The sequence below is a fragment of the Bombina bombina genome, chromosome 5 (assembly GCF_027579735.1).
Source record: "Bombina bombina isolate aBomBom1 chromosome 5, aBomBom1.pri, whole genome shotgun sequence".
In the NCBI taxonomy this organism is placed as follows: domain Eukaryota; kingdom Metazoa; phylum Chordata; class Amphibia; order Anura; family Bombinatoridae; genus Bombina; species Bombina bombina.
This window is the reverse complement of record NC_069503.1, coordinates 865,980,615-866,008,304: the sequence shown is the minus strand read 5'-3', so window position 1 is coordinate 866,008,304 and position 27,690 is coordinate 865,980,615. Positions and strand designations below refer to the sequence as shown.

The window sequence follows — 27,690 nt, the reverse complement described above, 5'->3', positions numbered from 1 at the left end:
ATGCCCTTCTGGCTTGGCCCCAGTTAACAACTCGGGGGTTCATCAGGTTTCAGTCGGACAACATCACGACTGTAGCTTACATCAACCATCAGGGAGGGACAAGAAGCTCCCTAGCAATGATGGAAGTATCAAAGATAATTCGCTGGGCAGAGTCTCACTCTTGCCACCTGTCAGCAATCCACATCCCGGGAGTGGAGAACTGGGAGGCGGATTTCTTAAGTCGTCAGACTTTTCATCCGGGGGAGTGGGAACTTCATCCGGAGGTCTTTGCCCAAATACTTCGACGTTGGGGCAAACCAGAGATAGATCTCATGGCGTCTCGACAGAACGCCAAGCTTCCTCGTTACGGGTCCAGATCCAGGGATCCGGGAGCGGTTCTGATAGATGCTTTGACAGCACCTTGGACCTTCGGGATGGCTTATGTGTTTCCACCCTTCCCGATGCTTCCTCGATTGATTGCCAGAATCAAACAGGAGAGAGCATCAATGATTCTAATAGCGCCTGCATGGGCACGCAGGACTTGGTATGCAGATCTAGTGGACATGTCATCCTGTCCACCTTGGTCGCTACCTCTGAAACAGGACCTTCTGATCCAGGGTCCCTTCAAACATCAAAATCTAATTTCTCTGAAGCTGACTGCTTGGAAATTGAACGCTTGATTTTATCAAAACGTGGTTTTTCTGAGTCAGTTATTGATACCTTAATACAGGCTAGGAAGCCTGTTACCAGAAAGATTTACCATAAGATATGGCGCAAATACTTAAATTGGTGCGAATCCAAGAGTTACTCATGGAGTAAGGTTAGGATTCCGAGGATATTGTCTTTTCTACAAGAAGGTTTAGAAAAGGGTTTATCCGCTAGTTCCTTAAAGGGACAGATTTCAGCTCTGTCCATTCTTTTACACAAACGTCTGTCAGAAGTTATGGACGTTCAAGCTTTTTGTCTGGCTTTAGCTAGGATCAAGCCTGTGTTTAAAATTGTTGCTCCACCATGGAGTTTGAACTTAGTTCTTAATGTTTTACAGGGGGTTCCGTTTGAACCCCTTCATTCCATTGATATCAAGTTGTTATCTTGGAAAGTTCTGTTTTTAATGGCGATTTCCTCGGCTCGAAGAGTCTCTGAGTTATCTGCCTTACATTGTGATTCTCCTTATCTGATTTTTCATTCAGACAAGGTAGTTCTGCGTACTAAACCTGGGTTCCTACCTAAGGTGGTCACTAACAGGAATATCAATCAAGAGATTGTGGTTCCATCTTTGTGTCCTAATCCTTCTTCGAAAAAGGAACGTCTGCTACACAATCTAGATGTAGTCCGTGCCCTGAAATTTTATCTACAGGCAACTAAGGATTTTCGACAAACGTCTTCCCTGTTTGTCGTTTATTCTGGTCAGAGGAGAGGTCAAAAAGCTTCGGCTACCTCTCTCTCCTTTTGGCTTCGTAGCATAATACGGTTAGCCTATGAGACTGCTGGACAGCAGCCTCCTGAAAGAATTACAGCACATTCTACTAGAGCTGTGGCTTCCACTTGGGCCTTTAAGAATGAGGCTTCTGTTGAACAGATTTGCAAGGCTGCAACTTGGTCTTCTCTTCATACTTTTTCCAAATTTTACAAATTTGACACTTTTGCTTCTTCGGAGGCTGTTTTTGGGAGAAAGGTTCTTCAGGCAGTGGTTCCTTCCGTATAAAGAGCCTGCCTGTCCCTCCCGTCATCCGTGTACTTTAGCTTTGGTATTGGTATCCCATAAGTAATGGATGATCCGTGGACTGGATACACTTAACAAGAGAAAACATAATTTATGCTTACCTGATAAATTTATTTCTCTTGTAGTGTATCCAGTCCACGGCCCGCCCTGTCACTTTAAGGCAGGTAATTTTTCCATTAAACTACAGTCACCACTGTACCCTATGGTTTTCCTTTCTCTGCATGTTTTCGGTCGAATGACTGGTAGTGGCAGTTAGGGGAGGAGCTATGTAGCAGCTCTGCTGGGTGAATCCTCTTGCACTTCCTGTTGGGGAGGAGTTAATGTCCCATAAGTAATGGATGATCCGTTGACTGGATACACTACAAGAGAAATAAATTTATCAGGTAAGCATAAATTGTTTTTTTGCTTTGAACCATCCTTTCTACAGACATATACTGCATTTTCTGCAATGGCATTTCAGATCATGACATGTTCTGCCTTGGGAACTTATCACATGTTCTATGAACTTGTGTACACAGCATACCTAACATGTTCGTCTGATTCTCTCTCATGCTTTGAATGCTGGTGATGTCTTTTTTTGACCACTTACCTGACCTCAGATGATGGGTACCTTGTCACTCTAGGTCAAACAGTGAAGGAAAAGAGGCAGCTCCTTCAGCTAAAACTCCCTTGTACCTAGATTTATAGATACTGACTGGTTTTACTGTGATGTGCTGCATTAGCCCCTCATTTGAAAGGACTTAATTACTTTGGTCAGATGAACAGTCACTTATTGTGGTGCATTAGCCAAGATACTCCTCCATCCCTACACAACATGTTGTCACATGTTAATGTTCAATCCCACCACATGTATAAATTTACCTACTAAGAAAGTTGAGTAAGGGCTGTTACCAGAGAGACTATGTATCATCCTCCACACAGAATTGGTTAAAATGGGATCTCATTTTGTTAGGGCTGTGGGTGTTATGCGCCATGTATAATGATGCCTTCATTGTGTCCAATGCAGACAGTCTTAACTGCATGCTTTCACAAAAACAAATCATTGTGTTCTTTCATTGTATTCTTTGCGCACAAAATGCAGTTAGAAGGCTTTGCGGATGATGCTTTTGCAGATCTAGGCAAAGAGATTTTCCACTTGCATGCCTTCATATGATTTGGATTATTATTAACTCTGTAGTTTGACTATGATATTGCAAGAATGATAAATAACTTACTTAGTGATTCCCCCCCCCCCAAAATAGATGCATACTTGCCTTACCATGTAACTAAAAAAACGGGTAGAGGTTATATGGAGAGAACTGAAGACTTATGGGAATTACTACCCACTCCAAAAGAACACGTCTTATATACCTGACCCTTTCAAATATATCTGAGTAGAAAGAAACTGAATTTTTAAGTGTGTATTTTCCCCTAATAATAATGTATTACATTTTTTTTCTGAAAAAAATAGATTTTTTCTTTCATGCTGTCTTAACCTTAACACATTTCTTTAGGCATGCTGGTAGTTTCCTCACATGAACCAGAACCTGTGGAACAGTTTCTTAAGTTGTCACAAGAACAACATCGGATTCAGCACAGTAATGATTATTCCTATCCTAAATGGTTTACTCCCAACACTCTTAAGTATTATGTCTTGCTTCATGATGTTAGTGAAGGGGATGAGCAAAGGTGAGTAAAGACAATAATTGTTTGTGAATCTATAAGGGGCCAGTATTTATAGATTGTGTTCAAAGCATGGTTGTATAAGCTAAGATATTGACTAACGTTTAGCTCTCCAGTGCTTATGTGGGGCCTATGATTACTTGTTTATATCTGAACTACTGAGGTGTATTACGGTATATCACCCAAGCTGAGCTCGGGCCTTCTATCTACAAATAGCTTGTTCCTAGAGCTGGAAAATACAGTCGTAACATATTCTAGCCAGGAAAGAAGTTGTTACCAACTCAGTAGGAAGAACGCTAACTTCTTATATCTACTGCAATTTATTACTAGTATTGGGCTAAAGATTCTCAGCCCTTGTCGATCATATCCACATTGGAAGAATTGACTGTACTGTATATTTCTGGATCTGTGTGTTTAGCTAGTTTTGTGGCAATACCATTCATACTAATGTATATATTGCTTATTTTCACGTTTGTTTATATGCAAGTATATCCTTTTTTTTTTTTTTTTCTTCTTTCATATTTTTGGAAGTTGTACAGTTTGTTTACTATCCTAGTGCATTTTATTATTGAGCTATTACTTGCATAATATCACAATCCCTGCAAATGGGTTAAATCAGGGCTCGACAAACCCAGGAGCCAGGGAACCACTGGCTCCTAGAATTTTACCCCTGGCTCCTAACTTTTTGGCACTGCAGATTGAGACCAGCACCGGGTAATGCCCTCCTGGGCTCTGATGCACAGTGGACTGGCTGGCGACCTTCAGCCCCACAATACAAGAAATTCAAAACTCCACAGCACCAGATATGAATGTAAATCTTCTTTATTTAAATATTAAAAGCATATAAAGAACAGGCATACCTGTTCTTTATATGCTTTTAATATTTAAATAAAGAAGATTTACATTCATATCTGGTGCTGTGGAGTTTTGAATTTCCTAACTTTTTGGGTTATTCTCCATATATCTATATACAACTACCACTGTCTGGCTCCTAAATATTCTTGCATGCTCCTAATTTTTAAACTGATTTGTCTAGCACTAGGTTAAATGCATAGTCAGTCAGCTCTAGAGCAGGAGTCCTCTTCTGAGATAAAGCTGAACACATCATGTAAACTAATGACGAGGCATATGCGTGTATCCACCAATAACCAGCTAGCTCCCAGAATGCATTGCTACTCTTGAACTGACTTAAAGGGATAGTCTACTTGAAAATCTTTGTTGTTTAAAAAGATAGATAATCCCTTTATTACCCATTCCCATGTACTTTTTACCATCTGCCGACTGCCCCCTTATTTTAGTTCTTTTGACACTTGCAATTTAGCCAATCATTCCTGACTCATAAATAACTCCACGGGAGTGATCACATTGCTATCTAAATATGACACACATAAACTAGCAGTATCTAACTGTGAAAATGCACTGATGTGAGAGGAGGCCTGCAAGGGCTTAGAAATTAGCATATGAACCTAACTAGATTTAGCTTTAAACAAAGAAAACCAAGAGAACAAAGCACATTTGATAAAATTACATGACCTATCTGAATCATGAAACTTTATTTTTTACTAGACTATCCATTTAACAGAACTTTTTCCTTTTGCTCATTTTTTGTATAAAACTGTTTTATTGACTATTGCATGAGCATTTTACAAACATTAAAGTGCACGAAACCCAAAAATGTTCTTTCATGATTCAGATACAGCATACAACTTTAAACAACTTTCTAATTTACTTCTAGTGTCTAATAGGCTTTGTACATTATGCACCAATCCCCTACACATGGTCTTGTCTTTTTTGCAAGTATAGCTAGACAATCTATTTAGTACAAAAGTCTGACATGAGGGTGATTAGCAAAATCATCATTTGTTGACTACTGTATTTAATATCTCTTTTCTCTTGTTAAGTGTATTCAGTCCACGGATCATCCATTACTTATGGGATATATTCCCTTCCCAACAGGAAGTTGCAAGAGGATCACCCAAAGCAGAGCTGCTATATAGCTCCTCCCCTCCACGTCATATCCAGTCATTCTCTTGCAACTCTCAACATAGTAGGAAGGTGTGAGAGGAGTGTGGAGTTTTTATACTTAATTATTTCTTCAATCAAAAGTTTGTTATTTTAAATGGCACCGGAGTGTGCTGTTTTTCTCTCAGGCAGTATTTAGAAGAAGAATCTGCCTGCGTTTTCTATGATCTTAGCAGAAGTAACTAAGATCCACTGGCTGTTCTCGCACATTCTGAGGAGTGGGGTAACTTCAGAAAGGGAATAGCATGCGGGGTTCCCTGCAGATGAGGTATGTGCAGTAAAATATTTTTCTAAGGAATGGAATTGACTAAGAAAATACTGCTGATACCGATGTAATGTAAGTACAGCCTTAAATGCAGTAGTAGTGACTGGTATCAGGCTGATGAATGTATGTGCAGTAAAGTAATTTTCTAAGGAATGGAATTTGACTAAGAAAATGCTGTTAATACTGAAGTAATATATGAGCCTTAACTGCAGTAGAAGCGACTGGTAGCAGGCTTATTGATAACACTACATAACTTTTAAAATGTATGTTTAAAACGTTTACTGGCATGTTATTCGTTTTTGTGAGGTACTTTGGTGATAAATCTTTTGGGGCATGATTTTTTCCACATGGCTGACGTATATTTCTGCATAGAAAAGGTTAACTGAGTTTTCCCACTGTTGTAATATGAGTGGGAGGGGCCTATTTTAGCGCTTTTTTGCGCAGTAAAAATTCAGTCACAGTCTTCCTGCTTCTTCCTCCTTGATCCAGGACGTCTCTAGAGAGCTCTGGGGTCTTCAAAATTCATTTTGAGGGAGGTAATCAGTCACAGCAGACCTGTGACAGTGTGTTTGACTGTGATAAAAACGTTAATTGTTAAATTGATTATCCGTTTTGGGTATTAAGGGGTTAATCATCCATTTGCTAGTGGGTGCAATACTTTGCTAACTTAATACATTTACTGTGAAAATTTGGTTGCTATAACTGATTTGGTTCATTGTTATTTCAACTGTGACAGTTTTTTTTTTTTTTTTTTGCTTCTTAAAGGCGCAGTAGCGTCTTTTATATTGCTTGTAAACTTATTTGAAAGGATTTTCCAAGCTTGCTAGTCTCATTGCTAGTCTGTTTAAACATGTCTGACACAGATGAATCTGTTTGTTCACTATGTTTGAAGGCCAATGTGGAGCCCCATAGAAATATGTGTACTAAATGTATTGATGTCACTTTAAATAAAAGTCGGTCTTTATCTGTAAAGAAATTATCACCAGTCAACGAGGGGGAAGTTATGCCGACTAACTCTCCTCACGTGTCAGTACCTTCGCCTACCACTCGGGAGGCGCGTGATATTGTGGCGCCAAGTACATCAGAGAGTCCCATGCAAATCACTTTGCAAGACATGGCTGCTGTTATGACAGAGGTATTATCTAAATTGCCAGAATTAAGAGGCAAGCGCGATAGCTCTGGGTTAAGGACAGAGCGCGCTGATGATGTGAGAGCCATGTCCGATACTGCGTCACAATTTGCAGAACATGAGGACGGAGAGCTTCATTCTGTGGGTGACGGATCTGATCCAGGGAGACCGGATTCAGAGATTTCTAATTTTAAATTTAAGCTTGAGAACCTCCGTGTATTGTTAGGGGAGGTATTAGCGGCTCTGAATGATTGTAACACGGTTGCAATTCCAGAGAAATTATGTAGGCTGGATAGATACTATGCGGTGCCGGTGTGTACTGACGTTTTTCCTATACCTAAAAGGCTTACAGAGATTATTAGCAAGGAGTGGGAAAGACCCGGTGTGCCCTTTTCCCCTCCTCCGATATTTAGGAAAATGTTTCCAATAGACGCCACCACACAAGACTTATGGCAGACGGTCCCTAAGGTGGAGGGAGCAGTTTCTACTTTAGCTAAACGTACCACTATCCCGGTGGAGGATAGTTGTGCTTTTTCGGATCCAATGGATAAAAAATTAGAAGGTTACCTTAAGAAAATGTTTGTTCAACAAGGTTTTATCTTACAGCCCCTTGCATGCATTGCGCCTGTCACTGCTGCTGCGGCATTCTGGTTTGAGTCTCTGGAAGAGGCCATTCGCACAGCTCCATTGGATGAGATTATGGACAAGCTTAAAGCACTTAAGCTAGCTAACACATTTGTTTCTGATGCCGTTGTATATTTAACCAAACTAACGGCTAAGAACTCCGGATTCGCCATCCAGGCGCGCAGAGCGCTATGGCTTAAATCCTGGTCAGCTGACGTGACTTCTAAATCTAAATTGCTTAATATTCCTTTCAAAGGGCAGACCTTATTCGGGCCCGGCTTGAAAGAAATTATTGCTGACATTACTGGAGGTAAGGGTCATACTCTTCCTCAGGACAGGGCCAAGTCAAAGGCCAAACAGTCTAATTTTCGTGCCTTTCGTAACTTCAAGGCAGGAGCAGCATCAACTTCCTCCGCTTCAAAACAGGAAGGAACTGTTGCTCGTTACAGACAGGGCTGGAAAGCTAACCAGTCCTGGAACAAGGGCAAGCAGGCCAGAAAACTTCTGCCCCTAAGACAGCATGAAGAGAGGGCCCCCTATCCGGAAACGGATCTAGTGGGGGGCAGACTTTCTCTCTTCGCCCAGGCTTGGGCAAGAGCTGTCCAGGATCCCTGGGCGTTAGAGATCATATCTCAGGGATATCTTCTGGACTTCAAAGCTTCTCCTCCACAAGGGAGATTTAATCTTTCAAGGTTATCAGCAAACCAAATAAAGAAAGAGGCATTTCTACGCTGTGTACAAGACCTCTTAGTAATGGGGGTGATCCACCCAGTTCCGCGGACGGAACAAGGGCAAGGTTTTTACTCAAATCTGTTTGTGGTTCCCAAGAAAGAGGGAACCTTCAGACCAATCTTGGACCTAAAAATCTTAAACAAATTCCTAAGAGTTCCATCATTCAAAATGGAAACTATTCGAACCATCCTACCCATGATCCAAGAGGGTTAATACATGACCACAGTGGACTTAAAGGATGCCTACCTTCACATACCGATTCACAAAGATCATTATCGGTACCTAAGATTTGCCTTTCTAGACAGGCATTACCAGTTTGTAGCTCTTCCCTTCGGGTTAGCTACGGCCCCGAGAATTTTTACAAAGATTCTGGGCTCACTTCTGGCGGTGCTAAGACCGCGAGGCATAGCGGTGGCTCCGTACCTAGACGACATTCTGATACAAGCATCAAGTTTTCAAATTGCCAAGTCTCATACAGAGATAGTTCTGGCATTTCTGAGGTCGCATGAGTGGAAGGTGAACGTGGAAAAGAGTTCTCTATTACCACTCACAAGAGTTCCCTTCCTGGGGACTCTTATAGATTCTAAAGAGATGAAGATTTACCTGACGGAGTCCAGGTTATCAAAGCTTCTGAATGCTTGCCGTGTCCTTCATTCCATCCCACGCCCGTCAGTAGCTCAGTGCATGGAAGTAATCGGCTTAATGTTAGCGGCAATGGACATAGTACCATTTGCGCGCCTGCATCTCAGACCACTGCAATTATGCATGCTAAGTCAGTGGAATGGGGATTACTCAGATTTGTCCCCTCTACTAAATCTGGATCAAGAGACCAGAGATTCTCTTCTCTGGTGGCTTTCTCGGGTCCATCTGTCCAAGGGGATGACCTTTCACAGGCCAGATTGGACGATTGTAACAACAGATGCCAGCCTTCTAGGTTGGGGCGCAGTCTGGAACTCCCTAAAGGCTCAGGGATTATGGACTCAGGAGGAGAAACTCCTCCCAATAAATATTCTGGAGTTGAGAGCAATATTCAATGCTCTTCTAGCTTGGCCTCAGTTGGCAACACTGAGGTTCATCAGATTTCAGTCGGACAACATCACGACTGTGGCTTACATCAACCATCAAGGGGGAACCAGGAGTTCCCTAGCGATGTTAGAAGTCTCAAAGATAATTCGCTGGGCAGAGTCTCACTCTTGCCACCTGTCAGCGATCTACATCGCAGGCGTGGAGAACTGGGAGGCGGACTTTCTAAGTCGCCAGACTTTTCATCCGGGGGAGTGGGAACTTCATCCGGAGGTCTTCGCTCAACTGATTCATCGTTGGGGCAAACCAGAACTGGATCTCATGGTGTCTCGCCAGAACGCCAAGCTTCCTTGTTACGGATCCAGGTCCAGGGACCCGGGAGCGGCGCTGATAGATGCTCTGGCAGCCCCTTGGGTTTTCAACATGGCTTATGTGTTTCCACTATTTCCGCTGCTACCTTGACTGATTGCCAAGATCAAACAGGAGAGAGCATCTGTGATTCTGATAGCGCCTGCGTGGCCACGCAGGACCTGGTATGCAGACCTAGTGGACATGTCGTCCTGTCCACCATGGTCTCTGCCTCTGAGACAGGACCTTCTAATACAAGGTCCTTTCAACCATCCAAATCTAATTTCTCTGAGGCTGACTGCATGGAGATTGAATGCTTGATCCTATCAAAGCGTGGCTTCTCGGAGTCAGTTATTGATACCTTAATACAGGCACGGAAGCCTGTTACCAGAAAAATTTACCATAAGATATGGCGTAAATATTTATATTGGTGCGAATCCAAGAGTTACTCATGGAGTAAGGTTAGGATTCCTAGGATATTGTCCTTTCTACAAGAGGGTTTAGAAAAGGGCTTATCTGCTAGTTCGTTAAAGGGACAGATTTCTGCTCTGTCTATTCTTACACAAAAGTCTGGCAGAAGTTCCAGACGTCCAGGCTTTTTGTCAGGCTTTGGCTAGGATTAAGCCTGTGTTTAAGACTGTTGCTCCTCCGTTGAGCTTAAACTTGGTTCTTAAAGTTCTTCAAGGGGTTCCGTTTGAACCCCTTCATTCCATTGATATTAAGCTTTTATCTTGGAAAGTTCTGTTTTTGATGGCTATTTCCTCGGCTCGAAGAGTCTTGGAGTTATCTGCCTTACATTGTGATTCTCCTTATCTGATTTTCCATTCAGACAAGGTAGTTCTGCGTACTAAACCTGGGTTTTTACCTAAGGTAGTTTCTAACAGGAATATCAATCAGGAGATTGTTGTTCCATCATTATGTCCTAATCCTTCTTCAAAGAAGGAACGACTTTTGCATAATCTGGACGTAGTCCGTGCCCTGAAGTTCTATTTACAGGCAACTAAAGATTTTCGTCAAACTTCTTCCCTGTTTGTCGTGTACTCTTGACAGAGGAGAGGTCAAAAAGCTTCGGCAACCTCTCTCTCCTTTTGGCTTCGTAGCATAATACGTTTAGCCTATGAGACTGCTGGACAACAGCCCCCTGAAAGAATTACAGCTCATTCCACTAGAGCTGTGGCTTCCACCTGGGCCTTTAAGAATGAGGCCTCTGTTGAACAGATTTGCAAGGCTGCAACTTGGTCTTCGCTTCACACTTTTTCAAAATTTTACAAATTTGACACTTTTGCTTCTTCGGAGGCTGTTTTTGGGAGAAAGGTTCTACAGGCAGTGGTTCCTGCCTTGTCCCTCCCATCATCCGTGTACTTTAGCTTTGGTATTGGTATCCCATAAGTAATGGATGATCCGTGGACTGAATACACTTAACTAGAGAAAACATAATTTATGCTTACCTGATAAATTTATTTCTCTTGTAGTGTATTCAGTCCACGGCCCACCCTGTCTTTTTTAAGGCAGATCTAAATTTTAATTAAAACTCCAGTCACCACTGCTCCCTATGGTTTCTCCTTTCTTGTCTTGTTTCGGTCGAATGACTGGATATGACGTGGAGGGGAGGAGCTATATAGCAGCTCTGCTTTGGGTGATCCTCTTGCAACTTCCTGTTGGGAAGGGAATATATCCCATAAGTAATGGATGATCCGTGGACTGAATACACTACAAGAGAAATAAATTTATCAGGTAAGCATAAATTATGTTTTTGCAGGACTGGATTTATCCCATTGCATTTTAAGTTCTTTATTAAATACCAAATATATTGTTTAGTTTTTATCATTTATGTTCTTGTGCAGGGCTGATTCAATATATGAGGATATGATTCAAAGATATGGAACTCAGGGCTGCTATTTACTCAAAATTAATTCTCGAACATCCAGCAAAGGAGTGGATGAGCAGATTCCAGATCCTTGGAGTCAGTATATTCAGAAAAATAGCATCCAAAACCAGGTGGGTTAAGCAATTTGATCAATTTGATTGAGATATAGAACACTCACCTTACAACTAAAACTAATTTGAGTAAGTTGAGGATTACTATGCTGTGCAGCTTTCATTATGTGAATAAGTTGTTGGAAGAGACATTAAAGGACTATTAAACACAGCATTTCAACAACACACAAAATGTTTGAAAATGAAACATTGCAACATGTTTGTATTACTTATTTGCTTCATTTTGCTGTAAAATACATCAGAAAATTGTACTTGTTCCATTTTCTGCCAGGGGGGCTTGGGTTAATACTTTTAGCTAATTGATCTATGAGGCTTTGTTAACCCACCTCCTACCTCACATATTTTGTACTCATTTGCTTTTTTTAAGGTGGAATATCAGCCTTGCATCAACAATCATGATAGGAAAATAATTATTTGCAATAGCAGTGAGCATACAAGGTAGTTTAGGTGTTTAATTTCCCTTTAAAGATATCATATGTGCAAAATCTGTGTTTACCAAATCTTTAAAAGCATTAAGACTATTGTTTTGCTAGCACAGAATAAGAGGCTTTGCAAATTAGACCAGCTCTGGAATACACATTTGAAAGCCTGGTGGAGGTTGGGCCATTATGGTCGAAATATGACATGATCTAATCCATTGGAATGCATGCTCTAATCCATTAGAATGCATGCTCTAAGCCATTAGAATGCATGCTCTAAGCCATTAGAATGCATGCTCTAAGCCATTAGAATGCATGCTCTAAGCCATTAGAATTAAGGCGGGTGTTTGAAGAACCCTGAGGTAGAGTATGACATTTTAAACAACTTTCTAATTTACTTCTATTATCAATGTTCTTCGTTCTCTTGGTATCTTTTGTTGAAAAGCAGGGATGTAAGCTTAAGAGACAGCATTTCTAGAGCACTGTATGGCAGCAGTTTTGTAAGATGACACCCATTTGCAAGAGCACTAGATGGCAGCACTGTTTTCTGCAATGTGGTGCTCCAGATGCCTACCTATGTAGCTCTTAAACAAAGGATACAATGGGAAGAAGTAAATTGGAAACTTTTTTTTAAATTGTATACTCTAAATTAAAAAAAGAAAATTTTTAAGTTTCATATCCCTTTATCTTACTGCACCTTTCAAAATGGTGCTAAGGGCAATGTGGCTCCTAAAATTTTAATTGTGGCTTTAACTTTTTTTTCTTACTTTTTGTCTATCAATCTTTTCTCCTAGGTTCCAAATTAAAGGGATAGAAAGGTCAAAATTGAAATGTGCATGTGTGCATATCAATTTGAAATATATAAATGTTTTTGTGTTTTATACTTTCATTAGCAAAAATGCTCCTAGTAAAAGTTATTACTGGTTTTCAGCTGCATACTCGCATATTATGTGAAGGCCCGTGCTCCAGTCTTCAAACACCATGCATGCTCTGAGACCTGGTGGTGGTGTGTATTGCTTCTAAAGACATAATTTGTGTCATACAAGCCACTGCTGACTCTCTGAAAGCTGTGGTGTTTAAATACTGGAGCACGTATGCTGCTGAAAAACAGTAACAACTTTTACTAGAAGCATTTTTGCTGATGAAAGTATTTTGCAAAATGATTATATTTCAAATTGAAATGTACCCATGCACATTTAATTTTTGACCTTTCTATCCCTTTAATTTCTCATTTTCATGTATGTAAAAATACAGACTTAGGTTGGTATTGTCATTTGTTTAATTTCTGTTTGGATCTAGAACATTGCAAACACTAAATTATGCATAATTGGAAAGTGTGCTTACTTATTTATTTCTTATTTTAGGATTCCTATGAAGATGGGTCTTACACAGCTGTATCCAATAAAAATTCAGACAATGTAATATCTTTGGATGGATTAGAACATTCTATGAAAGGTTAGAATGGAATATAAACACATCTATTTAAAGTGATAGTAAATCCTAGCGTTTGTGAAACACTAGGATTTACTAGTCGAACAAAAAAGGGGACTTTCAGTCATGAAGTATAAAATACTTCATGCTGAAAGTTGTTTTATTTGTCTGAATCGTTCACTTCGCTGAGCGCCTCAGGCAGCCCACCGCAGAACCCTATTTTACTGTGAGGTGATCTTAAGCCAATAGCGTGATAGCTATCCAGCATGGCGCCAGTTTTCCCGCATGGCTATTTGCTAAGAGATGGAAACCTCACCTCAAAGCAAAATAGCATTCTGCTGTGGACTGCCTGAGAAGCTCAGTGTGGTGAAAGATTCAGACAAATAAAGGAACTTTCATCATGAAGCATTTTATACTTCATGACTGAAAGCCTCCTTTATTTGTTCCACTGGTAAATCCTAGCGTTTCCCAAGCACTATGATTTACTATCACTTTAAACTTGTTAATAAATTTTGCTTTCACTTTTGATTAAAAGGATATTCATTTATTTAACAAAAATGCTTTATGAAAGATGAATTCACTAAAAATAATTTTCTTCTATATTTCTATAATTCACTAAAAATAATTTTCTTCTATATTTTAAACTCCTGCTGTGGATATTGTACCAGCAGTATACTTATCTGAAGTTGCAGAGCAGCTTCCTAGGTGCATGATTTATGCCCATGTGTTTACTGGGTATGTGCATTTTTGGATGTTTGACATTCGTTTGTATAAATAAATGGGGCAAATATGGTTGTAACTAGCAGCGTATGGCTCTTTTTGGAGACAGATTTATTCTCTAATAGTGGAACACACAAAGATCTCTGCAAATCCAGATTTTTGTGTGTTGCACTATACAGAATGTCTTAAAATGCACATACTTTAGAGAAAGGAATCTCACAAATATTCAGTATATATTTTTCTTTTGCATTCATTACTTTTGGGAATTCAGAACCTGGCCACCAGGAGGAGGCAAAGACAACCCAGCCAAAGGCTTAAATACCTCCCCCACTTCCCTCATCCCCCAGTCATTCTTTGCCTCTCGTCATAGGAGGTTGGCAGAGAAGTGTCAGAAGTTCGAAATAGTAGTTTTAAGTAGTCCTGTCAGCCTCTCAGTGAGGGCATGGATGAAAGTTAGAGTCCGGAGATGCAGGGAGAGTTTTCCTGCAAACCCATTAACAGCTCCTTTGGTAATCAGCGTTGATGAGTTTCACTGCCTACCTCTCTTCACTCAAGTCCATGTCAGAAGCGAGGCTACTATCTGTCACACTTGAAGGGCCGTATTCCTGTTCCACGGTGTAGATCGTTTAATATTATTTCAATATGTGAATGTAATGTTAACGAAACAAGGTAGTGGCCCAGTGGGACTCCTTTTATCTTAATAAGGAATCATGGGTTGATATCTCCTGAGGGGGGTTATTGAACAGGGGGGGGACTTTTAATCATGTTTGTTATATGGTTTTATCTGCAAACGTGTAGCTTTACTTAGGCTCACGGCCTTTACGGAAGATAACGGCCTTCTTTTAATGACTCAATCTTTCCAGATTCGCACTCTTTTGTGACTGGCACGGTGCACCTCGTGTCGGGTGCGGTTACATTGTTTTTCACTTCCGTATGCTGATGGTGTGCGACTGAGAGAGTCTAGCTCGTGGGTTGTCTGGTTCACAGAAGGTGGTGAGTGCCCCAGCCATTGGGGGTGTCAAGGGGTGACAGTTAGTTTTATCTTTTTGTAATCTAAAGATTATGGAGGATTCTGATATGCGGGACATGGATGCCTCAAATACTGGGTAAAGGCTGTGTCTTGTGATGAATATGAAATGGCCCGGGTAATGCCCATCAGTTATGTTGTGGGTGCCGTTCTAGAGTACTCTCTTCTCCTGAGTCTGGGAGCTTAGAGTGCGTTGAGCCATCCGCCTCCAAGGTTTTTTATGACCCGTGAGGCGCATGCCCAAGACCCTTTCCTGGCTATGCAGGCAGGTGTCCCTATGGCCTTCACTCCTCCGGAGAGTGGCTTGTTTCCCCGCCGGAGGTTACTGCACGGTTCCGCATGGCCATTTCTATGGCATTGTCTCATTTATATCTCCCAAGTGAAGTATTTCACCGATACTGTTCGTGCTCCGTTAACCTAGGCCCATCAAGCGTGGGATCGCCCGATTCAGTTCGGCCTTTCGGGGAAACGTTGGCCCCTGAGGCTTCAGGGGCCCCCAGTCTCGGAGCTGAGGTCTCCAGCAGATTCTGGGACGGATGATTTTGCCTTCCGTTATAGGTTGGCTTGCCTTAGGGTTCTTTTAAGACATGTTTTGGCAATGTTAGAGGATCCCAGTCCTAGTGGGCAGCGGGATCCGAGGCCTTAGAAGTTGGATGGTAAAATGGATATGACGTTAGGGGATGAAGCCAATCTCCTTATCGTCTTCATTTTATTTTTTATATATTTTTCAGTTCCTTTTTTGAGCTTGGGTGAATGGGACCTCTACTCGACTGGTCCTGTTGTCGTTCTCATTCACCTTGGGCATTCACCCGATGGGTGCTGCCGTTCATTTTATTTTTGATTCAGATTTATGTGTTTTAATTTGTTTTTCCTTGAGCTCAGGTCTGTAAGATTTCGTTTTATGAATGTTCTTTTTTGGAGCCGATACTTGCGTCTCATGGTTGCGTGGGCACTCCCTCGGGAGTTGCGCACTTGTTGAATATTAGCATTTTCGTTTCTTGTTCATTTATCGATCCTTTGGGACTAATTTCTTGGACCTTCAACAGTTCCTGAGTGCTCTTAAACCAGGCTGGTACTGGTCGGGGGCTTTTTCAGCTGTTACCAGGGTTCATGTCACCTTTGTGGTGCTGAGGATACCTCTAGGCCTATTCTATGGACTCCGGGCTCGGGTCCTACTGATGCATGAGGCCTGTGGGTTTCATGAAACTTCTCCGGATGGAGGGTTGTACGTATCACTCTAAGGGTGGTCGATTCGGGCTATTCGCCTGGGCTGTGCTACTGCTTTGGCAGACGACTCTAGGTTCTTCAGGTCCCTGAGACTTTAAACTGTTATTTCCTTTAAATGGAAGTTGGGAGAGGTGTTTGACCTGTTTGGTCTGTTGTGCTGGGTGAATAACGTTTGGTTTTTGCTCAAGGTTCTTCCGGACGCTGACTTGTTAGCCTAATGCGCTCCTTCTTTTGATGGCGGAGCTTCATCCTTCCCCACTTTTAGGGGGAATCGTCTGGTTGGGTGTGCGGGCATGTTTTTCCTCTGTTCCGAGTCATGTTACTCTGAGAGGTGGTGTGCAGGAGTTCCCTGCCTTCTGTGGGAGTTGTATCTCCAACGTTTGCCTGCTCAAGGTAGTTTCCTTGAATAATAGCTTTTTGACTATCATCTATTTCAGATGACTATCATGACTATCATCTATTTCAGCTAATTCCCTCGGTCGGACTACGGTCTTTGCCGTTAGGGTGTGTTGCATCCTCGATGTTACGCTAGCCTTGGGGCTTGTCAGTAGCGATGTTGAGGTTGGGTACGGAGGGCAGCCCTTCGAGGATCTGACAAGACATCCTCCAGTGGCACAGACAGAGAAAACTGGACTCCTGGTTCAATACCAGGCAGGGCCCAGCAAGGGTATCACCAGCAACGTCCCAGCCGTGCCGTTTGCATTTATATTGCTGTTGCCATGTCTGTGTGTATCACGTGTTGCCACTTGCCTACGAGATTTCTTGCGATCCATTTCTCTGGATGCTGATTCTCAGACTGTTCAGGAGTCCTTCGTTACTCTTGAGTTTGAGGCTTTCTAGATCGCCAGATCTATGGCCTTTAGAGGTGCGCTCCTCCTTGGAGGAGGCAGTTGGGGTTCTCTCCGAATTTAGATCTTTTCATTGTCCATTGTCGAGAACCCTGGCCTGGTCCTTGTCTCTCCGTGGATGGGTGTGGACGGTTCGGTTCTCACTTGAGGTTGTAGTCCCATGAGCCCTCTTCGTTGGGGCTGGGGCTCTGTGAGAGATGCCTTTGTGACAGTGGCTCAAGCTTTATGCCTTTTTGATGGGCCCCTACCTGTCTTCTGGTGCATTCACAATGTTCCTATAGACTCCAGGTTCTTTTCAACAGTGTTGGCGATGTGGCCCAGGGGTCTCGCCTCTATGGTAGGGTTTTTTTTTTCTGTTGTTCATTTCCTTCTCTTTTAGAGTAGGGTTTGGGTTCTTCGGGTTCGGATTTACCTTAGTATCGTGGAGTCCTGGGGGTCCTTGGTCCTGCCTTGCAGGGTTTTTTTCCCTTCCTGTGTTTCAGGTTCCTTGGAGGGGAGCTGTGATGCAGTGTCTGGTTCCTCCGTTCCTGCAGCAGGAGACTGAGGGTTTTGCTCCCGTGGGGGCTTCTACTACGGGTATCCAGTATATGGATGCTGTGGGTTTTGGGGGCTTCTTCCCTTGGGAAGTGTTCCATTTTTTTGGTCCATGACTGCGTGTAGGGGGGTCTCGTCTCCGAGCACAATGTTTCTTTGACTCACGGTAGCATGCTGCTTGTAGCAGCGGTTTAACAGAGGATTTTGTTCCTTGTTGATCCTCTCTTCTCTCCTGTAATCTGGGACTCTTGTTCTTCGGTCATTTGTCTAGCCTTTGGGCTGGGACCGTTATCCTGGACGTAAAGTTAGGCATCGGTTACTCTGTGCAGTGTTGACAGTTCTGCTGTGACCCCTTTCCTTGAGGGAGGACTTTGGATGTCTTCCTCCTTTCTACCGGCGTCTGGTGCCGGGAGGGGGCGCTTCTTGCAGTTGCTATTCGGTGGGCTGTACGCCCTTGGTGGTTTACAGTTGGAACCATCCACAGCGATTTGCTTAGTGATGGTGTATCCAGTTACAGCTACTTGCTTTCGTCTGGATGCTAACTAGTTTGACGCACCTTTAGGCAGTTTTGAGTTAGCGTTAGGGTCAGCCTTTCTTTTAGAGGCTGGTCTTTGAGAGTTCCTGTTCAGACGTTTTGAGTTTCTCTGAGCTCTGTTCTAGGTGCTGGGATATTTATCCTGTTCCTGCTGTCTCCGGCTATCTAGCCTCCAGATCTAGATATGTCATGGAGCATTCCTGGAGTACCTTTAGGGTATGGTATGGGATTGGGGGACATGAGGGTTTCCTCAAGTCCTTTTTGAGGACATGTTCCCTGTGTATGGATCCTTCTTTTTGGGTCCTTGTATTCTAGGGAGTTTGTCTCCCTGGGAGTTGCCTTTGTAAAGACAACCATGGGTTGCTTTTAGGTGTTGAGTGGGATAAGTTACTTTGGTTTTCTTGAGATGCGGTCCTTATCTTATGCCGGGTACCTTCTTAGGTGTTGTGTCCCGTGGGGCAGACGCTTCGAAGGTTGTTTGGACCCGACGGACTCTAGATCTGAGTGGTCTCTAGTTCGGCTTTTACGGTGGTGTAACTGATTTGCAGTTACCTGGGCTTGGGTTTTTCTCCGTGTCATTTGTACTTATTTCTTCTTTTTTGGGTGTTGGGTAATTCAGGCTGCGGTGCCTTTCGAAGGGGCCGCCTTTTGTACCCACACGTTATTGCATTCAGTGTCCTCTAACTTGGATATTGTTTTCCCAAAAGTAATGAATGCAGCTGTGGACTCTTCCCTTTTAAGAAGAAAAACATAAATTATGCTTACCTGATAATTTTCATTTTCTTCTGAAGGGAAGAGTCCACAGCTCCTGTCCGTGTTTTATCTCTATGAGGCGGCTGTACATTTTTTGTTCTTCTGGCACCTTTTCTCACCCTGATATTTATCCTACTGTTCCTTGTTCCCTTTAGAGAATGACTGGGGGATGAGGGAAGTGGGGGAGGTATTTAAGCTTTTGGCTGGGGTGTCTTTGCCTCCTCCTGGTGGCCAGGTTCTGAATTCCCAAAAGTAATGAATGCAGCTGTGGACTCTTCCCTTCAGAAGAAAATGAAATTATCAGGTAAGCATAATTTTTTTATTAGGATGTTAAATTGCATTTTAGATTTTAAGATTTCTTCTACTTAGTTTTTATTGTCTACAAACAAAAATAGAAAAAAAACTGTGCTGATGTCTTATTTGCACCACTAACCTATATGATATTAACCCTCAAAAAACCCTATGAAAATTACAATAACATTGCGGCCTGATTAAAAAAAAACCAAAAAAAAACCCCAACTATCTATCAATTCACAAGGTCAATAAAGGTAATAAAATATATATAAACAATATTTATTGCTGTAAATATTTAGATATTAAAATAAACTTATCTATAAAAATAAATGTTTCGGGACTATTGGCTTAAAAAATAAATTTTCATAAAATTTTGTATTTATCTCCATAAGTTTTAATTCCATTGGCTTTTAAATAAAGTAACATAGAAATTCATCATGCACATCACATCAGTGTCACAGGGAGTTTTAACTGCCTCCGGCAATGACGACGGAGATGGCAGTCTCTCTTCCTGGCTGCAAAGTGGTGGACCGCCAATATTCATCCTCCACACTCTGTATAGTGTCATCCATTGCTCTCTATTGGTTAAACTTAATAAATAATATATTTGCAAATCATGTATGTTTGTCAGGAAGAACAAAGCTGTTAAGGGTTCTATCTGTCCAATTATATATAGCAGTGATTGTTGATTAACCTTAAAGACTTACACTGCTGAGATATTTACCACACAGAAAGCAAAAAAAGTAATTTTCTTTGTAATTTTTTTCATATCTTATATGGCAATCCACGGCATGTAAGTCATTTATTTTCTAAATGATGCAGTCAGTTTATGGTCCCACATGTAGCATGAAATTACCTTGCTATTACACCAAAAGCAAGCATCCTTTACTTTATGTTTCTAAAATTAATAATTGAAATTATCCACTTTGCCTGATCTTGACTCGCTGTCGTAGGAATATATTATCAAATACATAATCAAATATTAGGTACAGTTTAAATTTACATCAAATTACTTTTGACAATATATGCATGCCTTTATACATGTCCCCTTCCCAAAAAAATCTTACATGAATAAATAGTAATCCTATATAGATCTTCCATGAAATATTGCCTATTTTTTCACTCGACCTTTATTGGGATCCCCCCAAATTTGTATTTCCTCAGAGAATAAATTATCTACGTACCATGAAACCAACTACAACACAAAAAGAGGTTTCTGCAATGTGTTTTTTATTACTATAATAAGCACTTGACTCCTTTCTGTACATGAAGCCCTGTCATTCAGATGAGGGGGTATTATCACATATAAGGGCTTTTTTGTTTGCTAACCCTGCAGATTAGGTCCTATTCTATGATGTATTTGCTATTGATATAACATCACCTGGCAGTTGGAAGAATAAAAGACCACTCATTTGAAAGAAGAGGATCACCTCTTTAAAATGTAGGAACAAACATTCAACTATCCCTTCCCAAAGATCTTTTTTTTTCCTTCTTGATATGGTTATGGATCAATGAAAGTCCTTGAGTAACAGAATAACTAGTTTATATTCTTTAAGTTTTTTGATATGAGAGGCACACTCAAGTATATAGTCACATAGTAATAAAGAAACAGGCTAATACAACACATAGTTATATTAACTAGAATATTAAAAGTTAAAATAATAATCTCTGTATATTAGTAACAATGCTCGTTATGAAGTTAGTGCTGATTCAGAGTTACTCAGCATTCAGAATTATATTATTGCATCTGATCAGTGGTAGGTTCTGGTAACCTTTCCACAATTTAATCTACTTTAATCCATTATTTTCTTCTATAAGGTACGACGAGTCCACTGATTCATCCTTTACTTGTGGGATATTATCCTCCTGCTAACAGGAAGTGGCAAAGAGCACCACAGCAGATCTTTCTATATAGCTCCTCCCTTAGCTCCACCCCCCAGTCATTCTCTTTGCCTACTCTAAGTACTAGGAGAATCCAAAGGCTACTCATGGTGTAAGATCAGGATTCCCAGGATTTTGTCCTTTCTCCAAGAAGGATTGGAGAAGGGGCTATCAGCTAGTTCCTTAAAAGGACAGATATCTACTTTATCAATTCTACTGCACAAGCGTCTGGCAGATGTTCCAGACGTTCAGTCGTTCTGTCAGGCTTTAGTTAGAATCAAGCCTGTGTTTAAACCTGTTGCTCCACCATGGAGTTTGAATTTAGTTCTTAAAGTTCTTCAAGGGGTTCCGTTTGAACCTATGCATTCCATAGATATTGAGTTTCTATCTTGGAAAGTTCTGTTTTTAGTTTCTATCTCTTTGCCTCGAAGAGTTTCTGAACTATCTGCATTACAATGCGACTCGCCTTATCTTGTTTTCCATGCTGATAAGGTGGTTTTGCGTACCAAACCTGGATTCCTTCCTAAGGTTGTTACTAATAGGAATATCAATCAGGAAATTGTTGTTCCTTCTCTGTGTCTTAATCCTTCCTCTAAGAAGGAGCGTCTGTTGCACAACTTGGACGTGGTTCGTGCTTTGAAGTTTTACTTGCAAGCAACCAAAGATTTCCGTCAAACATCTTCTTTGTTTGTTGTCTATTCTGGAAAACGTAGAGGTCAAAAAGCTACGGGTACCTCTCTTTTTGGCTGAAAAGCATCATCTGTTTGGCATACGAGACTTCTGGACAGCAGCCTCCTGAAAGGATTACAGCTCACTCTACGAGAGCGGTGGCTTCCACATGGGCATTTAAAAATGATGCTTCTGTTGAACAGATTTGTAAGGCTGCGACTTGGTCTTTGCTTCATACCTTTTCCAAATTTTATACTTTTGCTTCTTCGGAGGCTGTTTTTGGGAGAAAAGTTCTTCAAGCAGTGGTGCCTTCTGTTTAACCATCTGTCTTGTCCCTTCCGTTCATCCGTGACCTGTAGCTTTGGTATTGTATCCCATAAGTAAAGGATGAATCCATGGACTCGTCGTACCTTATAGAAGAAAAGTAAATTTATGCTTACCTGATAAATTAATTTCTTCTATGGTACGACGAGTCCACGGCCCGCCCTGTCATTTTAAGACAGATTATATTTTTTGATTTTAAACTTCAGTCACCTCTGCACCTTTTTAGTTTCTCCTTTTCTTTCATGTAATTAGCAAGAGTCCATGAGCTAGTGACGTATGGGATATACATTCCTACGAGGAGGGGCAAAGTTTTCCAAACCTCAAAATGCCTATAAATACACCCCTCACCACACCCACAATTCAGTTTTACAAACTTTGCCTCCCATGGAGGTGGGGAAGTTTGTGCTAGATTCTACGTTGATATGCGCTTCGCAGCAGGCTGAAGCCCGGTTTTCGTCTCAGAGTGCAGTGAATGTCGGAGGGATGTGAAGAGAGTATTGCCTATTTGAATACCATGGTCTTCCTCTAGGGGATCTATTTCATAGGTTCTCTGTTATCGGTCGTAGAGATTTCTTCTCCTACCTCCCTTTCAGATCGATGATATACTCTTATATACCATTACCTCTACTGTTTCTCGTTTCAGTACTGGTTTGACTATCTACTATATGTAGATGAGTGTCTTATGGTAAGTAAGTCTTATTTCTATTTATGACACTCAAAGCTATGGTTGGGCACTTTTTATGTAAAGTTCTAAATATATGTGTTTAAACTTATATTTGCCATGATTCAGGATAATCAGTATTCCTTCATTCAGACTGTCAGTTTCTTTTTTTTTGGGAAATGCATATAATTTTATTTTTCTTACCTCAAAATTTTCAATTTACTTTTTTTCAAAAATTGCGGGCTGTTAGGCTCGCGGGTGCAGAAAATGCTTCTATTTATTGCGTCATTCTTGGCGCAAGACTTTTTTGGCACAAAAAATTTAGTCATTTCCGGCGTCATAGTGGGCGTCCGAAGTTTTCACGTAATTGCGTCATTTTTGACGTATGTGTATTGCGGACGTTTTTTTGGCGTAAAAAAATATGGGCGTTATACTTGGCGCCAGTTTTTTTCACATTATTTCAGTCTCACTTTTTAGTTGCTTCTGGTTTTCTAGAGGCTTGTTTCATTTTGCATTTTTTCCCATTCCTGAAACTGTCATTTAAGGAATTTGATAATTTTGCTTTATATGTTGTTTTTTCTCTTACATATTGCAAGATGTCACTACCTGACCCTGGATCAGAATCTACTTCTGGAAAAGCGCTGCCTGATGTCGGTTCTACCAAAGCTAAGTGCATTTGTTGTAAACTTTTGGTAACTGTTCCTCCGGCTGTAGTTTGTGGTAGTTGTCATGATAAGCTATCAAACGCAGATAGCATTTCCATTAGTAATAATCCATTACCTGTTGTTGTTCCTTCAACATCTAATGTTCCGGATGTTCCTGTTAATGTTAAAGAATTTGTTTCTAATTCTATTCGGAAGGCTCTGTCTGTTATTCCTCCTTCTAGTAAATGTAAGAGGTCTTTTAAAACTTCACATATTTCAGATGAATTTTTAAATGACCGCCATCATTCGGACTTATCTATTTCTGATGAGGATCTATCTGGTTCAGAAGATTCTACCTCAGATATTGACACTGATAAATCTTCATATTTGTTTAAGATGGAGTTTATTCGTTCTTTACTTAAAGAAGTGTTAATTGCATTAGATATGGAGGAGTCTAGTCCTCTTGATATTAAAACTACTAAACGTTTAAATTCAGTTTTTAAACCTCATGTAGTTATTCCAGAAGTTTTTCCAGTTCCTGATGCTATTTCAGAAGTAATTTCTAGGGAATGGAATAGTCTGGGTACTTCATTTACTCCTTATCAGAGGTTTAAGAAATTGTACCCTTTGCCATCTGATAGATTAGAGTTTTGGGAGAAAATCCCCAAAGTTGATGGGGCTATCTCTACTCTTGCTAAACGTACTACTATTCCTACGGCAGATAGTACTTCGTTTAAGGATCCTTTAGATAGGAAGCTTGAATCCTTTCTAAGGAAGGCTTATTTATGTTCAGGTAATCTTCTTAGGTCTGCTATTTCTTTGGCTGATGTTGCTGCAGCCTCAACTTTCTGGTCAGACCATAATGCTTATAGCATTGTTAAACTCCTTCAACATGCTAATAACTTTATTTGTGATGCCATTTTCGATATCATTAAAATTGATGTCAGGTATATGTCTTTAGCTATTTTAGCCAGAAGAGCTTTATGGCTTAAGTCTTGGAATGCAGATATGACTTCTAAGTCAACTTTGCTTTCTCTTTCTTTCCAAGGTAATAAATTATTTGGTTCTCAGTTAGACTCAATAATTTCAACTGTTACTGGGGGGAAGGGAGCCTTTTTACCTCAGGATAAAAAATCTAAAGGTAAATATAGGGCTGCTAATCGTTTTCGTTCCTTTCGTCAGAATAAGGAACAAAAGCCTGACCCTTCCTCTAAAGGAACAGTTTCCGTTTGGAAACCTTCTCCAGTCTGGAATAAATCCAAGCCTTTTAGAAAATCAAAACCAGCTCCCAAATCCGCATGAAGGTGCGGCCCTCATTCCAGCACAGCTGGTAGGGGGCAGGTTACGATTTTTCAAGGATGTTTGGATCAATTCGATTCAAAGTCTTTGGATTCAGAACATTGTTTCACAAGGGTACGTAATAGGTTTCCAGGTAAGACCGCCTGTGAGAAGATTCTTTCTTTCACGCATTCCAGTAAACCCAGTAAAGGCTCAAGCGTTTCTGAAATGTGTTTCAGATCTGGAGTCAGCTGGGTTAATTGTGCCAGTTCCATTTCTGGAACAGGGCCTGGGGTTTTATTCAAATCTGTTCATTGTTCCAAAGAAAGAGAATTCTTTCAGACCAGTTCTGGATCTAAAAATATTGAATCGTTATGTAAGGATACCAACATTCAAGATGGTGACTATAAGGACTATTCTGCCTTTTGTTCAGCAAGGGCATTATATGTCCACAATAGACTTACAGGATGCATATCTTCATATTCCAATTCATCCGGATCATTATCAGTTCCTGAGATTCTCTTTTCTAGACAAGCATTACCAGTTTGTTGCTCTTCCTTTTGGCCTAGCAACAGCTCCAGGGATCTTTTCGAAGTTTCTCGGTTCCCTTCTTTCTGTAATCAGGGAGCAGGGTATTGCAGTATTTCCTTATTTGGACGATATCTTGTTACTTGCTCAGTCTTTACATTCTGCAGAATCTCACACAAATCAACTTGTGTTGTTTCTTCAAAGACATGGTTGGAGGATCAATTTACCAAAGAGTTCCTTGATTCCTCAGACAAGGGTAACCTTTTTGTGTTTCCAAATAGATTCAGTGTCCATGACTTTGTCTCTAACAGAAAAGAGACATCTGAAATTGGTTTCAGCTTGTCGCAACCTTCAGTCTCAATCTTTATCTTCGGTAGCTTTGTGCATGGAAATTTTAGGTCTCATGACTGCTGCATCGGACGCAATCCCTTTTGCTCGTTTTCACATGAGATCTCTTCAGCTTTGTATGCTGAACCAATGGTCCAGGGATTATACAAAGATATCACAATTAATATCCTTAAATCCCAATGTTTGTTCTTCTCTTACTTGGTGGTTAGATCACCATCGTTTAGTTCAAGGGGCCTCTTTTGTTCGTCCAACCTGGACTGTGATCTCAACAGATGCGAGTCTTTCAGGCTGGGGAGCTGTATGGGGATCTCTGACAGCGTAGGGGGTTTCGGAATCTCAGGAGGCGAGATTACCAATCAACATTTTGGAACTCCGTGCGATTTTCAGAGCTCTTCAGTTCTGGCCTCTTCTGAAGAGAGAATCGTTTATTTGTTTTCAGACAGACAATGTCACAACAGTGGCATATGTCAATCATCAAGGGGGGACTCACAGTCCTCAGGCTATGAAAGAAGTATCTCGGATACTTGTATGGGCGGAATCCAGCTCCTGTCTAATTTCTGCGGTTCACATCCCAGGTATAGACAATTGGGAAGCGGATTATCTCAGTCGCCAGACGTTATATCCGGGCGAATGGTCTCTTCACCCAGAGGTATTTCTTCAGATTGTTCAAATCTGGGGGCTTCCAGAAATAGATCTGATGACCTCTCATCTGAACAAGAAACTTCCCAGGTATCTGTCCAGATCCAGGGATCCTCAGGTGGAAGCGGTGGATACGTTGTCACTTCCTTGGAATTATCAACCTGCTTATATCTTTCCGCCTCTAGTTCTTCTTCCAAAAGTGATTTCCAAAATCCTAATAGAGCGTTCGTTTGTACTGCTGGTGGCTCCAGCATGGCCACACAGGTTTTGGTATGCGGATCTCGTTCGGATGGCAAGTTGCCAACCATGGACACTTCCGTTAAGGCCAGACCTTCTGTCTCAAGGCCCATTTTTCCATCAGGATCTCAAATCATTAAATATGAAGGTATGGAAATTGAACGCTTAATACTTAGTCATAGAGGTTTCTCTGACTCAGTGATTAATACTATGTTACAGGCTCGTAAATCTGTCTCTAGAAAGATCTATTACCGAGTCTGGAAGACTTACATTTCTTGGTGTTCTTCACATAAATTCTCTTGGCATTCTTTTAGAATTCCTAGAATTTTACAGTTTCTTCAAGATGGTTTGGATAAGGGTTTCTCTGCAAGTTCCTTGAAAGGACAAATCTCTGCTCTTTCTGTTCTTTTTCACAGAAAGATTGCTAATCATCCTGATATTCATTGTTTTGTACAGGCTTTGGTTCGTATCAAGCCTGTCATTAAGTCAATCTCTCCTCCTTGGAGTCTCAATTTAGTTTGGAGGGCTTTACAGGCTCCTCCGTTTGAACCTATGCATTCTCTGGATATTAAATTACTTTCCTGGAAAGTTTTGTTCCTTTTGGCCATCTCTTCTGCTAGAAGAGTTTCTGATTTATCTGCTCTTTCTTGTGAATCTCCTTTTCTGTTTTTCATCAGGATAAGGCGGTGTTGCGGACTTCATTTAATTTTTTACCTAAAGTTGTGAATTCCAACAACATTAGTAGAGAAATTATTGTCCCTTCATTGTGTCCTAATCCTAAGAATTCTCTGGAAAGATCTTTACATTCTTTGGATGTAGTAAGAGCTTTGAAATATTATGTTGACGCTACTAAAGATTTCAGAAAGACTTCTAGTCTATTTGTTATCTTTTCTGGTTCTAGGAAAGGTCAGAAGGCTTCTGCCATTTCTTTGGCGTCTTGGTTAAAGTCTTTGATTCATCATGCTTATGTGGAGTCTGGTAAATCCCCGCCTCAAAGGATTACGGCTCATTCTACTAGGTCAGTTTCTACTTCCTGGGCTTTTAGGAATGAAGCTTCTGTTGATCAGATTTGCAAAGCAGCAACTTGGTCTTCTTTGCATACTTTTACTAAATTCTTCCATTTTGATGTTTTCTCTTCTTCTGAAGCAGTTTTTGGTAGAAAAGTACTTAAGGCAGCTGTTTCAGTTT

General features: G+C 41.0%; 1 protein-coding gene across 2 annotated transcripts in view; it reads left to right on the top strand.

The window, feature by feature from the left end:
- The window catches only part of TRAPPC8 (trafficking protein particle complex subunit 8), a 563,274-nt gene that overhangs the window by 95,809 nt on the left and 439,775 nt on the right, over nt 1–27,690 (top strand). For both annotated transcript variants that reach the window (XM_053715000.1, XM_053715001.1), the window contains 3 exons: nt 3,196–3,370; nt 11,352–11,505; nt 13,289–13,379. In XM_053715000.1, the coding sequence (XP_053570975.1) occupies nt 3,196–3,370; nt 11,352–11,505; nt 13,289–13,379 (420 nt within the window). The remainder of the gene's footprint in view (nt 1–3,195; nt 3,371–11,351; nt 11,506–13,288; nt 13,380–27,690) is intronic.